The sequence below is a fragment of the Leucopleurus acutus genome, assembly GCF_964270905.1.
Source record: "Leucopleurus acutus genome assembly, chromosome: 4".
Classification (NCBI taxonomy): domain Eukaryota; kingdom Metazoa; phylum Chordata; class Mammalia; order Artiodactyla; family Delphinidae; genus Leucopleurus; species Leucopleurus acutus.
Window position 1 is genome coordinate 66,506,786 of NC_139146.1, and position 15,121 is coordinate 66,521,906.

The following is a 15,121-nucleotide window of genomic DNA, read 5'->3' on the forward strand; positions in this document are numbered from 1 at the left end:
CCCTACCCTGATGTCATAATTCTTTTTTAATTGTTAAATAGTTCAGTCATTTGTGGTACTGGGATACTTGTTAATCATTATCATTTGAATCATTATTAGGGGGCAGAGATGTAGAATTACTGTAGTGGAAACAACACTATAGGAAGGAATGTTTCCCAAGTGGCAACACCCTGCCCACCAACTGAGAACAGCCCTCCTTAGCTGCGTCTGGAGAGACTGCAGTCTGCCCTAAACGCTCAGGTATCTGGGGGATGGATTTCTGGTAACTTCAGGCATGCAGAATGTGCTGAAGGAAGGGGGAAAGAAACGATGCCTGATCAGTGATACAGGCAGCTGAGCACAGCTGAAGATGGAAATATTACATGCAGATAACGGATGGCTTAGTTTACCAACCAGATGGAAGTAAGTACTTAGATTGGGGCACTGACACTAAAAGGAATTTATACCTTCGAAGTTGATAAGGCTGGGAGAAAACTGCAGAGGAATGAAAAGGTGAGAGAAGAAATGTAAACGCGACAGAGAACAGGGTGTATGGTGGTTAAGGGAAAAGACTGGCTGGGTTCCAACAGCAGCTCAGATACTTACAAGCTGACCTTGGGAAAATTATTTAACCACTCTGTGTCAGTGAAATGCGTAACAGGAACTGCCTCACGGTGTTGTGTTAAATGCTCAATGTTAAACGACTGAAGACATGAAAAGTACTTATGACAGTGACTGACTCTCAGTAAATGGGGCCCTGCTACCATCTGAGTGGCAACTGTACATTCTCTGATGATGTGGTTTTCAATTTCATATATATATATATGTATATATACAGTCATCATCGCCAGATTTAAAATGAGATGTTAATTGTTCGATCCAATTTTCCTTCCCGGATAAGTTTTTCTTTCCTATCTCTGTCGGTTTTGAAAACATAATACCAGAAGAGGAGGGGCCCAATTCCAAACAGAGCTCCTAAAAGTGAGGAGCTCTCAGGAGTGGGTCTGAAATTTGGGATAGATATTTTCTCATCCTGCATAGGTCCAATGAGTCAAGGCAGGATCTTCAATGACCCCATGACAGCTGGGGTCATTGTACTGAAGCAGGTTCTCCCGTTTAAGCCGGGATCTTACGGCCAGCCACTTGGCTTGTGCCTTCCGGGTTTCCAGATATATATATACATTTTTTTTTTTTTCCCGGACGCGCAGGCTCAGCGGCCATGGCTCACGGGCCTAGACGCTCCGCGGCATATGGGATCTTCCCGGACCGGGGCACGAACCCGTGTCCCCTGCATCGGCAGGCGGACTCTCAACCACTGCGCCACCAGGGAAGCCCTATATACACATTTAAAAAAAAAAAATGAGCTGGGTATTTCATATACTGATTTTGCTATTAAGAGGACATGAGAGGCCAGGATACAAAGTGAGGCAGAATTTCTATACGTGTGTTGACGGAGTTAGGTGGGTGTTGAGAAGAGAGAATTAAAAATCTTGGCACTTTTAAAAAGAGACGGGAATGCGTTTATATCTGGCTAACTGAGGGAAATTGATCATGGCCCTGGGTATCCTGGGAAACAGCAGATAAATCAGGGAAATCAATGGAATGCAAGGAAAATGGCTGCAAGGAGAAAAGAAAGCATTCCCATCTGAGAGAAAGGGATAGGAATGGGCCCTGAAGAGAAGGTAGTGACTCAAGATCTGAGAGTAACCAATGGGATTTGAGGAGAAAACCTGGGATGAATTCTCTGGGTCACCTGCTATTGCTCTGCTTATCACAAAGGTTTGTGATATGGATTTAAAAGAAACAAAGAACGCCTGGTGCACAATAAATATTGGTTCCCTTCCCTCCCCCTCGTGGTGAGCAAGGATTTTCTTTCAACATATTGAGAGAAATGGCTCTGTCTTCAGATGGGGGCTACAAAGACAAATCAAGGACATAAATTGGAAATGACTGTAAAATCCTGATCTACGTATGAATATGCGTCCAAGCTGAATACAGAAGCATGAGATCCGTATCTGTAAGTTGCCTAACTTGTGTATGATTTGCACCCTGAGTTCCAGTTGACATTAACTAGAGCAGAATAGTCTGTGCCCTTCAACATTTTAGATACTCCTCTGGAGAGAACACAGTGAAGAGAAGTCCACAGAAAATCTGAATCCTAGGAGTTGGAAGCAACTTCGCAGGTGCAGGTGAGCAAGGCTCCGCTGAGTAGCACTACTGTCCGATACTGGGGCTGGTTACATGAGACCAGCATTCTGTTCTGCTGCTGGAAAGCGCCACGTTGGGGAAATCTCTGGATGTTAGCAAGATGTTCTTATCTGAGCTGAACTCTGCCTCTAGGTCACCTCTACTCTATCATTTCTCACGTGTTTGTGCAAAACAAGACGCAGACGTAGAGAATGGACTTGAGGACACGGGGAAGGGGAAGGGGAAGCTGGGATGAAGTGAGAGAGTGGCATGGACATATATACACTACCACATGTAAAATCCATAGCTAGTGGGAAGCAGCTGCAGAGCACAGGGAGATCAGCTCGGTGCTTTGTGACCACCTAGAGGGGTGGGATAGGGAGGGTGGGAGGGAGGGAGACGCAAGCGGGAAGAGGTATGGGGATATATGTATATGTATAGCTGATTCACTTTGCTATACAGCAGAAACTAACACACCATTGTAAAGCAATTATACTCCAATAAAGATGTTAAAAAAAACCCCAATAACAACAAGCAAGGAAAACAAACTTACTTCAGGATCCTTTACTTAACATTTATGGGGCACTAGGAGCCTGAGGCCATTATGTCAGAGCAACCAGTAAAGACACGAAGGGGCAGTGGACACGTGAGGAGGAGGGTGATCATTCTGGCACAGCGGCTAGGGTGTAGAGGATGGAGGGAGGAAGACCGGGACGACCGACATGTCCACACATGTGAGGGGGAAGAGGCGTGGGGGAACCAGTGCTGTCAGGAAAAAGAAAACAGAGATTCCCTCGTCCACACAAATCCTTGAAATACCTGCCACGAGGGGCAGTCCCTTCAGACTTCTAATTTCCAGATTATACACCGCAGAATCCTTTGAATAACTATGATCAGAGAAGCAGCACCGGGCAGTGTATAAGGTAGCTGACCCTGGGACCACACAGCTAAGTCAAAGCGTACCTCTGTCACTTAGTACCAGTGGGGTATCAGATGAGGTACTTAACTTCTCTACGCCTCTGTTTTCTCACCTGTAAAACAGGTATGGTAACAAGTTTGCTGGGAGGATCCAGTGAGCTGAGGACAAGCACGTCCTGAAGGTCACGGCCAACACGACGGCATCCACCTTGACTTCTTTTCCTCTCACTCCTCACGTCCAATCTGTCAGCAAATCCTATTAACGCTACCTTCAAACTAGGTTCAGACTCTGACCACTTTCACCACTGCCACCCTCCTGGCCCAAGCCACCATTACCTCTGGCCTGGGTTACTGCAATGATCTCCTAAGTAGTTCATAACACAGCAGTCATAGTCCTGCTCTGAGAACATAAGTCAGATCATGACACGCCTCTCTCAAGCCCCTCCAATGGCTCTTTATTTAACCGTGAGTAAAAGCCACAAGGCGCTATGGGAAGCAATGGAAATCATGGTTCTCGGTTTCTCTTGCCTGCTGTGTTCTCTACAGCACCGACATCGGTGTATATATTTCACTTAATTATTTTATTTGCCTGTCTCCTTTCAGTAGAAAGTTGAGGAGGTCATGGATTTTTGTTTATTTATTCACTAATGAATCCACAGCGCCTGACCCACAGAAGAATCTCAACAAATAATTGTTAAATCGATTGAATGAGTGCACATCAAGTACTTAAAGTGTTCAATATACCTTAGGTATTTTTGGTGTTACTTCTTCCCAGATCTTGGTTGTCTTTTTGAAGAACTTCTCTATTGTGTAAATGCTTTTTAAAACCACACAGTACCTCATCCTCCAAAATATCACCTGAACCAGGATGGGGGGAATGGGGCTGCTATTTTCGGTCTTGCCTACCCATCTCTATTAATGCTGTACTAAGCTGGGCGCCCTTATTACGCCTTTAGACAACCCAAACATACGGACATATTTAATTATTTAGTTTTGGAAGGAACTGATGCCAAACCAATACAGGGAAAAACTGGAGTCCTAGGGGTATGGTCCTTGGATTAGACACTCAGGGCCCTGGTGGTGGTGACAGAAAGTTGCCTTCCCCACACCAGGAACGCTTTGCGATAGCGTTATGTTCTGGGGGATACCTTGTGCTGTGTTTCATTACACGGATTACATAAAGCATGTCAGGTCCGGAAATGCTAATATTTGTACTTATCCTGGTGTTATTTACAACACTATATTACTACAAGTAATATATAATAATATATATGTAAAATATATTATAATAGTATATTGCTATGAAAGTTAACAGATGAATAGGTAAGTTTTATTCAGGATGGTTGGCCAATTATATACATACATATATATATATACACACATACAGATATAACTATTGGCACATAAATGAATGTTTCACATATATGTATTTGGCTATATTCTTGACTGAAACATAGAATTTTAAGATTAAAAAATGTAAATCTAAGGGTAGTTCCTTCTTTCTGAAATTAACTGGATTGTAATAGAACTAGTGACTATGCACAATAAAAATGTTCAAAAATTGAGTACTGACACAACATTTTTGGGTCCTAAAACCCTGGTGCCTAGGAAACAGTAAACGTAGGCTATCACTCCTTGGGAATGTGAGTGGCGTTCTTGTTATCTTCCTTTTTTGCAGTTGTTGTGAGGCTCATTTACACACACATGCATACCAAGACATTTACACACACATGCATACCAAGATGCTTTGCAAATAAATTTAAATTATTATTCTTTTCTTTAAATACATTAAACAGATTTACATCTTGGACAACCAGCCAAGCCTACAGCTGAATTCATCCATTCTCCCTACTTCCGATGGAGCACCAGCTATTTAAACATTATATTCAAAGTATCAGTAGCAATAAAACAACAAGAAAAAGAAGCCCTGTTAGCACTTTGCACTGTATATGAAGTGAACAGAAATGTGATGGGGTACTGACATCCATTTCACTTTGAATTAAACACAGCATCACCGCAAATCTCAAGAGATGATATTAAGTTTTGTGTTTGGGTAATACCAGGAATTCTACAGGCAAGGGTAGAATTATATTTGGTTGGCTAAAAGCCAGTCAAACTTCACACTTGTCCTAGAAGTAGGTGGTCAAAAACTCTGTTCTTGTCTTCAAAGCGATTGGCTACAGCTGCTCAAACTATCTCGATTTCAAAATCTTTTGTGTCACTCATTTTGAAAATAAAATATTCGGACATGAGGTAAAATGAGGTCTATTGAAAAAGATATTAAGTTAGAATTGACCTTGGGGAAAAGCAGGTCGAATTGGACAGTGCACATCAAATAAAAACAAAGAATAGAATTGGAATTTCCAAGTGGCATCAGCAGACATACACAGTCTTTGATTTTATTTCTTCAGGAGAAAAGGACTCAAACCAAGGGAAGGAGGTGATGCATTCACAGCTTTCTCTCTGTTCTCCTCAAAATACATGCTGTAAATTTTCTCAAGTTCACAGTACACGTTTCAGAAGAAGTCTTCCCTTTGGGTGGAAGGAAGTACATGCTCCTTGATATGTCTGGTTTTGCTGTAATAGTATGTAATGCCTCTCTCTAATAAATTTAACCACAAAATTGTTTTTTTAATGTGCCTGCATTCTGCTAATTTATAAAAAGCAGGATGCTGTCAGATAAAATTTCATGAACATGATCTATAAACCAGACTGTCAAAAGTGAAAGGTACTCAGGCAGTACTTAGGGAAACAAATAATGGAAACCCCTGGAAAGGTTTCCTGTGACTGCAGGAAAACAATGTACTGTAACGGAGCTCACATTACCTTGATTTGCAAGTTACTGTGAGGTCACAGGAAATCCTGAAATGTTTTCCACATTTTCTTTTATACATTTTATGTCAAATTTCCTGCAATTGAAATCATACACCCTCCTACTGCTGGAATCTCTTCTGAACGAAAGGCGATCTTGTGACACTCCCCCACGAACACCTAATAACTCAGTTCCTACCAGTGTAACAAGAAAGTGACAGATGGAATTGAGAGTGGACCATGATAAGGCTGAAATGTCAGCTATCCTAACTCTTTCAAAATGAAAACCGAACTGATGTCATTAAGACAACTCTAAAAGTGCATTTAATCTAGTGACAGTAGCCTTTTCTTTAGAATAAGAGATAACAAAAAAAAAAGACAGACTGTCCCAAGACATAAGCTCACCATTTCTCCAAATCTCTTGTTCAAAAAGTATGCATGGATTGATGGTCTAATTTTAAAATGGCATCCTCTATACGGATATTCTTTTTTTTGCGGTACGCGGGCCTCTCACTGTTGTGGCCTCTCCCGTTGTGGAGCACAGGCTCCGGATGCGCAGGCTCAGCGGCCATGGCTCACAGGCCTAGCCGCTCCGCGGCATGTGGGATCTTCCCAGACCGGGACACGAACCCATATCTCCTACATCGGCAGTGGACTCCCAACCACTGTGCCACCAGGGAGGCCCTATATGGATATTCTTAACATGATTCAAGCTCCCGACAACCACATTGTATTAACTCAGCTATGCTTACGAAAGGGTAAGTCAGATTTAAGTAAAACGTCCAAGTTTAAAATATTCTCTCAATTTTTATACTCACAGCTGTGGAGTTTAAAAATAGCTTTTAAAATGGACGAATACCATTTTAATATAAACCCAAGCCAAGTAATTATGGCTCATTAATGAATAGCAATTTTTAGGGTTTGTTAGATCATGAGTGATTAGGATACATTACCTCTCCTGACATATCAGGGGCCATGGGGACAGCAGGCCACAGAGATGAGTAGATTCCAAAAAACACCACCCAGAGTGCGATGCTGCCCCAGATCGCTATGTGGCTGAACTGTGAAGGAAGAGAAGCTGAGTTAAAGGACTATCAGGTAGATGGAGGACTCCCACACTGATGACGCTTTCACAAATTTCCTTATTAATTTTTTTACTACATCCGTAAGATATTACCCACGGCCATTATTAACTAAATAATTGCATGTTTTAATTGGATCTTTCATTAAACACTCATCTCTTCCACATCGGTTATAATGCTGGTGGTACTGGCATGTAGAACCGTTCCTTCTCTACCCCTTTGGCGGGTCTCACCTTTCACCCTTACCTTTTTTATCCGCTACCATCTTTAAGCCTCCTTAGTTTTTGCTCCAAATGCTCTTACTGAAAGATGCTAAGACACTTGTATGAATATTAATCTCTGTGTTGATGACTGTCAAATCCAAATGTCTTGTGCCCATCTTTCCCTTGAGCATCTAACTTTCTTTTTATTTATTGGTTCTCTCTACCTGGATGTGAATATACTTCGGTACTAACATATCTAAAATGGAACTTGTTTTATTCAGACTGGATATCTACAAATGTCTGAGGACAAATCTTTCTCTGATATTTTTGGTCTTCAGAATCATTTTCCAATGAGTTTTCTGCCAGTCTTGGGATACGCTCTACTAAGAAAAGATTCCTAGTCAATAAGTTTGAAGGCTTCCTCCCGTCCAGGGATATTTACAATGTACAACAATATATTAAGGGCTCTTGAGAAGTCTTGTGGTAAATAAACATATTTAAGTTTTACTCAGTGTTTCCACACTAGAGTCTCCAGTTCCCCCTAGTCCATTCCTGACTGCTCCCCCCCACTGTAATTAACAACCTGTGGAACTAGGGTAAAGGGACACATGCAGTTAGAACGAAAAACAACAACAAAAATTAGGGATGACACATAAGTAAATGGGATATTCCTTGGTTGTGACTGAAGATTCTCTTACCCAGGTCCAATACGATGTCTCCAATCCAGCTTTCAAACACACAGTTATCACCACAAACTAAAGCAGAAGGGAAATGTTATTTTATTTCATAAATATGATAGTTCATCAAATTGGACTGGTAGATTACTCACAGCTTGACTTGTACGTCCAACAAGCAAAGAAACAAGTGAGTTAGCTGGGTGGCTGAACACCATGACCACGACCGGCTGGAACTGCCATTTACAGCATCACATTCCCGACTCCCTTCCCTGCCTTCCCCTCACCCTCACTGGCTGACAGTCCAGCCATGAGCTTCTGAGCATGGGCCTGGCTACTTCGTGTACAATTCAGGAACAGTGATGGAGAATCATCTATAGTAATCTTGGGTTTCCAAGCCTGCTTTAATTTTATTTTTTATCAACTGTAGTACTTAAAGCCTCCGTTTTCTAAATTTTAAAGATAAATTGTAAAAGTAATATAACTGGATATTTAGAAATCTGAACACTTACTCTGTAACTTTACTTACCTGAAACCCTGCAGAGTAGAATGTAAGAGCCTGTTACATCTCCATGCTGTACACACCCACTGTCACTGGTGCCCATGCTACTAATTCTAAAGTAGGGGGACCCGGGTTTAACGAACTGCGCTGTGTTTTCCATAGGATAGCATAATGGCTAAATGGAGTCAGACTGTATTGCCCTGGAGTCAGACTATTTGTGCTCAAGACTCCATCATTTATTAATTGTTCTGATAAGGCACAAGGCAAATTACTTGACCTCTCTGTGTCTCAGCTCCTTCATCTGTAAACTGGGACTGATAAAGCTTACCTACTCTATAGGTAAAACACCAAGAACAGTGCTTAGCACTGCAGCATTATCTATTATTATCTATTTATAATCAAAAATATTAAATACTGTTAGTAGCCAAAGGAATTTGGGGCACTTTCAGTAGTTTGCCGGGATGGAAGTGTGACGCTTGCCTAGCACTGGTGATCAGTGGTGAGAGCTTCAAGGGCGCAGTCCTACTTTTGGGCACTGTTAAGGGTTTGTACACAGTATTAGATGCTTTCCAGTGGCGTCATAACGTCAGGACAAAGTGAAGCATTTGAGCTTTCTCAGCGGGATATCTAATAGCAATTTAGGATAAATATCTGTAGAAATAAAACTCTTGTTAAAATGTAAGTGTTTAATTTAAGCTATATAAAAAATTCTAAAACAAGAGAGAGATTTTGACACAAAGTTAAAGAAACACTCTCTCTTAAGCCTTGGATACTTTAAAGTCCCTCAGAGACATCTATGACATCTACTTTATTTCTAAACTTAGTCCATCAAGTATTATTTCTGTTTTGCACTCGTGTTGTATGAGAACAAACCACTAGCCCCCAAAATGTGTTTTCCCTTTTTTTTTTTTTTTTTTTACTACTTCATTGAGGTCAATGGAAAGGAGAGCCTCGATTTGCCAAAACCTTAATCCCTCTGTTACTTAATGGTCTTAACTTCCTATTATTCAGTTATTTAAACATTGTATTATAGTTTTTCCACCGAGTCAGCCGTACCAATGGCCACTTAGTATTTAGGACAGCGCACTGCCCCCACTTGGGGGCCATGGAGAGGAAAGGACACTGGCTGGAGAATTCAGAGTTCAAGGTTGGAGTAAACTTTTATTAGAGACTAATTGTGTGACCTTGAGCATTTGCATCCAAGTGGAGCTTTTGACCTTAGAGGGAAAAATGGTTTTAAAACCTTTTTTGGTTCTTTAATGGCAGGGTGCAGCTCACACTCAACTGTGCATCCTCCTTAAGTGTTTGACATAGTGACTTAACACAGCGAGGTCCATGCCTCGTGTGGGTTAAATGTCCCAAAAGAGTGGAGATTTCTCTCCCAACTTTATTTTCATTAAGTTCTAGAATAATTATTGGTTAAACACCCAAGTAGAATGGTACTATTTGCCATAAATTTAGGAAAGCAAAAAAAATACGAACAAGGGCAGTAAAATAAAACTGAGGAAGAAGGGACAAGGAAGAGAAAAAGGGAAAGTGAGGCAATAAGTGTAAAGAAGGAATATTGAAAATAAGAGCAACCAAAGGCCTATAAAGTCAGTGAACCTAAATGACATTTTTATACCCTAATATAAAATAATCTCTTACTAGTCAAAACATCTCATTTCATTTTTAAGAGGAAGTGTAAACAACCCCTAAATCCAGAAATGCACACATTTAAATGTGAAAATGAGCTCATATGAAAATTCAATTTTATATGCAAACGAGGCAAACGTTCCACACTCACAGTGTAAACGAAGTTTCCCAACAGCAGGTAATCAGAGGTCTTCCCATTTCCAAATACAGTACCTGCATGAAAAGAAGAGAGACTTGTTAGAACTGAAAATAACTGAGGTCCTTTCAGAATCCTTTCAAAGACAAGTCAATTTAGGAGTGCTGAACAAAAGAAGGGGAACCAAGAGCCATACAATGGAGCCAGAAATGAGGCTAATTTAACAAAACACTGTATGAAGTCTCATAAGGTTGCTTATCATGAGTCACAAATGAAAATCAAATTTCCAACAGTCAACATGAAGAAGGAAACTGGACTTGTTAACCAATTCTCAGGGTTCGTGAGATTAAAAAAAAAAAAAATCATTCAAGTGGAGCTTAATGCTATGGGCAGTAAGACAGAAGGCATTCTGAACGCTTAGAAAAGAACTTTGTTAACAGTATAGATGAGGGCTTTAGGGAGCCTTCTTACTATCTCTCATAGTTGTTGGCATTGGACCAAAAGAGCAACTTACAGAGGGCTGGGGAGCACCAGTATAACTCCAGGCACATGGCTCTTTGAGGATCTGGCTGAATTCAGGGGTACATCTAAAGGTATTCTGTTTTTCTAGCAATGACTAATAAACATGCCTTTAGATGAAGGGAGTGGTACTGACAAACCAAAATTACTGATTAAAAAAATCAAATAAAAAATTAAAAAATAACAATAATTTAATCATTGGTACCATTGAAAAATGTAAAACCCATGGTATGTGTCATACAGTAGTTTACTTATGCACATATTTGACAATAGCTATTCAAAGCCTAATATGGAAGTACAAAATATGTTAGAGTAAACTGAGAGGAGACACGGAGCATGGTGCTGGTATGAAGAAACAAGGAGAGCCAGGTGAGCTTTGGACATACAGACCAGGCGAGGTTCTGTTACAAGTTGTGTCATCTTGGTTTATTTATAATCAATCTCCACTGAATTCAGTTTCTTCACTTAAAAGATTGAGTGAAACTCCCTACTTTGGAGGAGCTTTCAGATTACAGTAAGTTAAATATATAAAGCACCCAGCCATGCTCCACAGTGTGACCCCGCCTCCCCTCTAAGGTTTTCAGATAAAAGTAGCCACGAAGCGCTGCTTAAGGGGCAGCCCCGAAACCTAGGAGACTACCTTTCTCTATGGAGTATCCCATGATGAAGGACACAGGATCTGACATGCTAACATGTCTTGTGGTATGTGGTGGACAGACATAAATGCCTGCAATTAATCCGTGAACTTTCATAGAACCAAATTAACAAACTCAAATCTACAAAATAACTGAAGGCATCTTGTGATTACTTCTGGACTTCCATACTTCTGCTATGTGGCACGTTGGTTAGGTCCCTTAATCAATATAAGCAAGTTATCAAAAATAATCGTAGTTGGGTCCAACTAAACCTTCTAGTCATCACTGGTTTGTCATAAGCTGGAGATTCATTTCAAAATCGAATCGAGGAAAAAAGTTAAAAGCCTGTTGTTGTGTTTATCAGGTTTGGCATTTGGATGATTTAGGTAAATTATTCGTGCTAAAATTTTCCGGTCTCTGGACCCCTTTACACTCTTAAAAATTATTAAGAATCCCTCAAAGCTTTTGTTTATGTGGTTTATATCTACCAATATTTACCAAATTAGAAATTAAGACAGAAATTAAGAAAATTTGTATTGATTTACCTAACAGTAATATACCCTATATATGTAACATAAAAACAGATTTTATAAAACATATCTATTCTCCCAAACAAAAAAATTAGTGAGAAAATTGGCACTGTTTTACATTTTTATAATCTCTTTCATGTCTGGGTTAATAGAGCTGGATTCTCATATTGTTTTGGTTGCCATATATGAGGGAAATCCAAATTCACAGAGAGATGGAGTTATAAAGGAGAGAAGTATTTTAGTAATCTTTTCTAATAATTGTGGTTATTCCTTGATACTACTTTAAAACTCAAGAAGTTTCTTACAGTGGCGGAGATAGTTTCCTAAAGGTTAGTAGCAGCGTAGAATCTGAAACTGTTTTGGTGGGAAGCATGCTGTCGTGCATACTGAAGTAGAGATATACTGTTGTACATACAAAACTTACATAATGCTATAAACCCATGTTACAATAAAAAAAAATACACCTAACCTTAAAAAAAATCCATTTTGCATTTTGAATGGATCTTTTACTTATGCACGATTCTGTAACCTCATGCAAGTAGCTGGCTCAGCTCACAACTCAAACAAGCCCCAAGACACTCTACCTTGATAAAGCTGCTGCATGGTTGGTATGCAGCCGAAGTGCTTTACGCATACTTCCCATTTTGTCACACAGAATATTCCTAAGACGTGTATCGAGTTTCAGGATTTAATAAAAGTATTAGGTTTACAGCTTCTTCAAGGGCATTCTTAAGTGAAATAGCTTTTCGGGATTTTTTTTAACGTGGGTGCATGGCAGTGAAGAATGACTACTAATACAATTGTACCCCTGTTTGTGTCAAGGTACCAGCAATTTTACCCACTATTCCTCTTGCATCAGCAATGAAGAAGACAAATAATGTCTTGATAATATAAAAAGTTTGAAACTATTTTCAATTTTGAAATTGAACTAATTTCAATTTCAAATTTTGACCTCATTCATGGACCTGAAAAGGTCTTGAGTCTTCTCAGGTGACCGTATTTTGAGAAACGCTGAAGCAAGTCGATGAATGAATATTTAGCTATACATTACATAGTTATTTCTATTTCTTCTGTACCCCATCCTTTCAAACGCTAAAGAAAACAAAAACTCCTTATGTAAAAATAAAAACAAGACAAAAAAAGCAGAATGTTAAAACACAATTTATGCTATATGTTATTATCTCTTAAGAAGAGAAAGCACATGTTCTCTGGACTTGGCTGGGTTTGGGTTCCTCAGACAGCACCCCTTGTGAACTGGTTCTGCTGAGGCTGGCTGGCTTTGGCAGTTCCCCAGACAAATGCAAAGGGAGACTCTTCTGGGGCTGGTCTTCTGGGGCTGGAATTACTTAGGAATTCCTTTCAAACCCTGTCATTGCTAAAGTGTTTTGGATTGGTAAGGTGATGTGGAGGCGGCTTGGTTTGAGCTACTTTTGATATTAAGTTTCTTTTTTTTTCTGATTTAGAACACTAAAATAGCAGTTTCATAGATGGACATTCCTAGTTTTTCATACCTACATTGATTTTGTGTTATGAAAATAAACTACCTGGAGAACTTGTCTAAAGTCCTTTATCGTACCCTAGATTTCAACACCCTATGTCTCCCCTGAGTGAAAGCAATCCAAATGTCCATCAGCTGAGGAATGGATAAACCAAATGTGGTCTATACGTACAATGAAATATTATTCATCAATAAAAAGGAATGAAGTACTGATTCATGCTGCAACAATGATGAACGAAGATCACATATTATGATTCCATTTATATGCAATGTCCAGAATAGGCAAACCACAGAGATAAAACTCAGTGGTTGCCAGGGGCTGGGGGAGGGGGAGGGGAAATGAGGAGCGACTGCTCATGGGAATGGGGTGATGAAAATGTTCTGGCATCAGAAAGTGGTGACATTGGCACAATTCTGTGAATATACTAGAAACCACTGAATTGTACAATTTAAAAGGGTGAATTTTATGGTATGTAAATTTTATCTAAAAAAAAAAAAGCCACTGTGATTCTCCTGGCCCACTGGGTCAATATTTTATATTTAATTAGATTTTCTTACCACATTTATTTCTATGGCCTAGAACATGAGAAGTATTCACCGTTGGACTGTCAGACTAGTTAATAAAGGAATGAGATGAAAATCTCCGACTAGGACGTGAAAGTACTGCCTTCTCTGTGACACTCACACCCTCCCACTCATGCTCTCATGAACTTCTCCACAATGGACTGGGTGCCGACGGTGAGCCTGGCGCTGTTCTAGGCACTACGAAAACAACAGTGAACTAAATGGACAGTTCCCTGCCCTTCTGGAGCTTTGATTCTAACAGAGGAGAATGATAGTTATTAAAAAAAAAAAAAAAAAAGCAAATACATCACACCCGATAGGCAAGCACCATGAAGAGGATACAGGAGGATGGGGAGAGGGGGGCAGCAGGGGTGGGGTTGGTGGGTCTCTGAGGCAGGGCGATCCGGGAGGGCCTCTCTGAGCACAGACCCGAGGGCAGGAGGAAGAGAGCAGCTGGAACATCTGGTGAAGATGAGGAAGAACACAGCGGCCTGCGGTCTGGAGCACAGGGACGGGGAGAGCGGGCTGGGGAAGATGGAAAGTCGGGTGTGGTTAGCCAAGGCTGGGACTGTGGATTTCTTTCTAAATGTGATAGAGCCTGTGGGGTTTTGCGGAGGGAGGCACCTGGTCTGATTTACGTTTTACAAGGATCCCTCTGTAGGTGGGATAGAACATCTGGCACTGCATTTCAAGGGCCAGCGTTAACTCACAGGCTGAGAGGACGGCCAGTACCTCTAAAGGACGCACAGATCCTTGGGTGGAGGTGTCATGTTGGAAGTACTGTAGTTTGAGAGCTGAATGGTCAGCCATCTTCCTCAGGATCTCAGGGCAAGTTCTGCTCCGGACACAGTAGCACCAGCTTAAGCATCCCAGAGACCTCTTTTCTAAAGTGGCTACTTAATCATTTTTATGTGTAGAGGAAATTCACCATAAGCCTATCTCTCAAAACTGACAAAATAACATCACCCCCTCAAAGCAAGCAGAGAAAAGTTTACACTCCAAGATGAACTTAAAAACATATTAAAAATCTCATTTAAAGCTCCGGCTCAAGTACTTGAAAGTACTAGCATGTCTGATTAGGTTCAGTATAAAGAGTTGATACAAGCCTCACAGGTATAATAAATAGATCACATAAAATATTAGCACTATTGTCTTCAAACTGTACATCAACAGAGGAAAAAAAAGGGCCCTAAAATTTAACTCTCTGCAAGATTGGAAAACATGAGAAGTAGAGAAGAAAGGCTTTGC

At 40.5% G+C, this 15,121-nt stretch overlaps 1 protein-coding gene across 2 annotated transcripts in view; it reads right to left on the reverse strand.

Moving 5' to 3' along the window:
* ATP8A1 (ATPase phospholipid transporting 8A1) overlaps window positions 1-15,121 on the reverse strand; it is a 235,267-nt gene that overhangs the window by 25,541 nt on the left and 194,605 nt on the right. For both annotated transcript variants that reach the window (XM_082838545.1, XM_082838546.1), the window contains 3 exons: window positions 10,143-10,204; window positions 7,879-7,935; window positions 6,849-6,956 (listed from right to left, as the gene is read on the reverse strand). In XM_082838545.1, coding sequence (XP_082694671.1) covers window positions 6,849-6,956; window positions 7,879-7,935; window positions 10,143-10,204 — 227 coding nt within the window. The remainder of the gene's footprint in view (window positions 1-6,848; window positions 6,957-7,878; window positions 7,936-10,142; window positions 10,205-15,121) is intronic.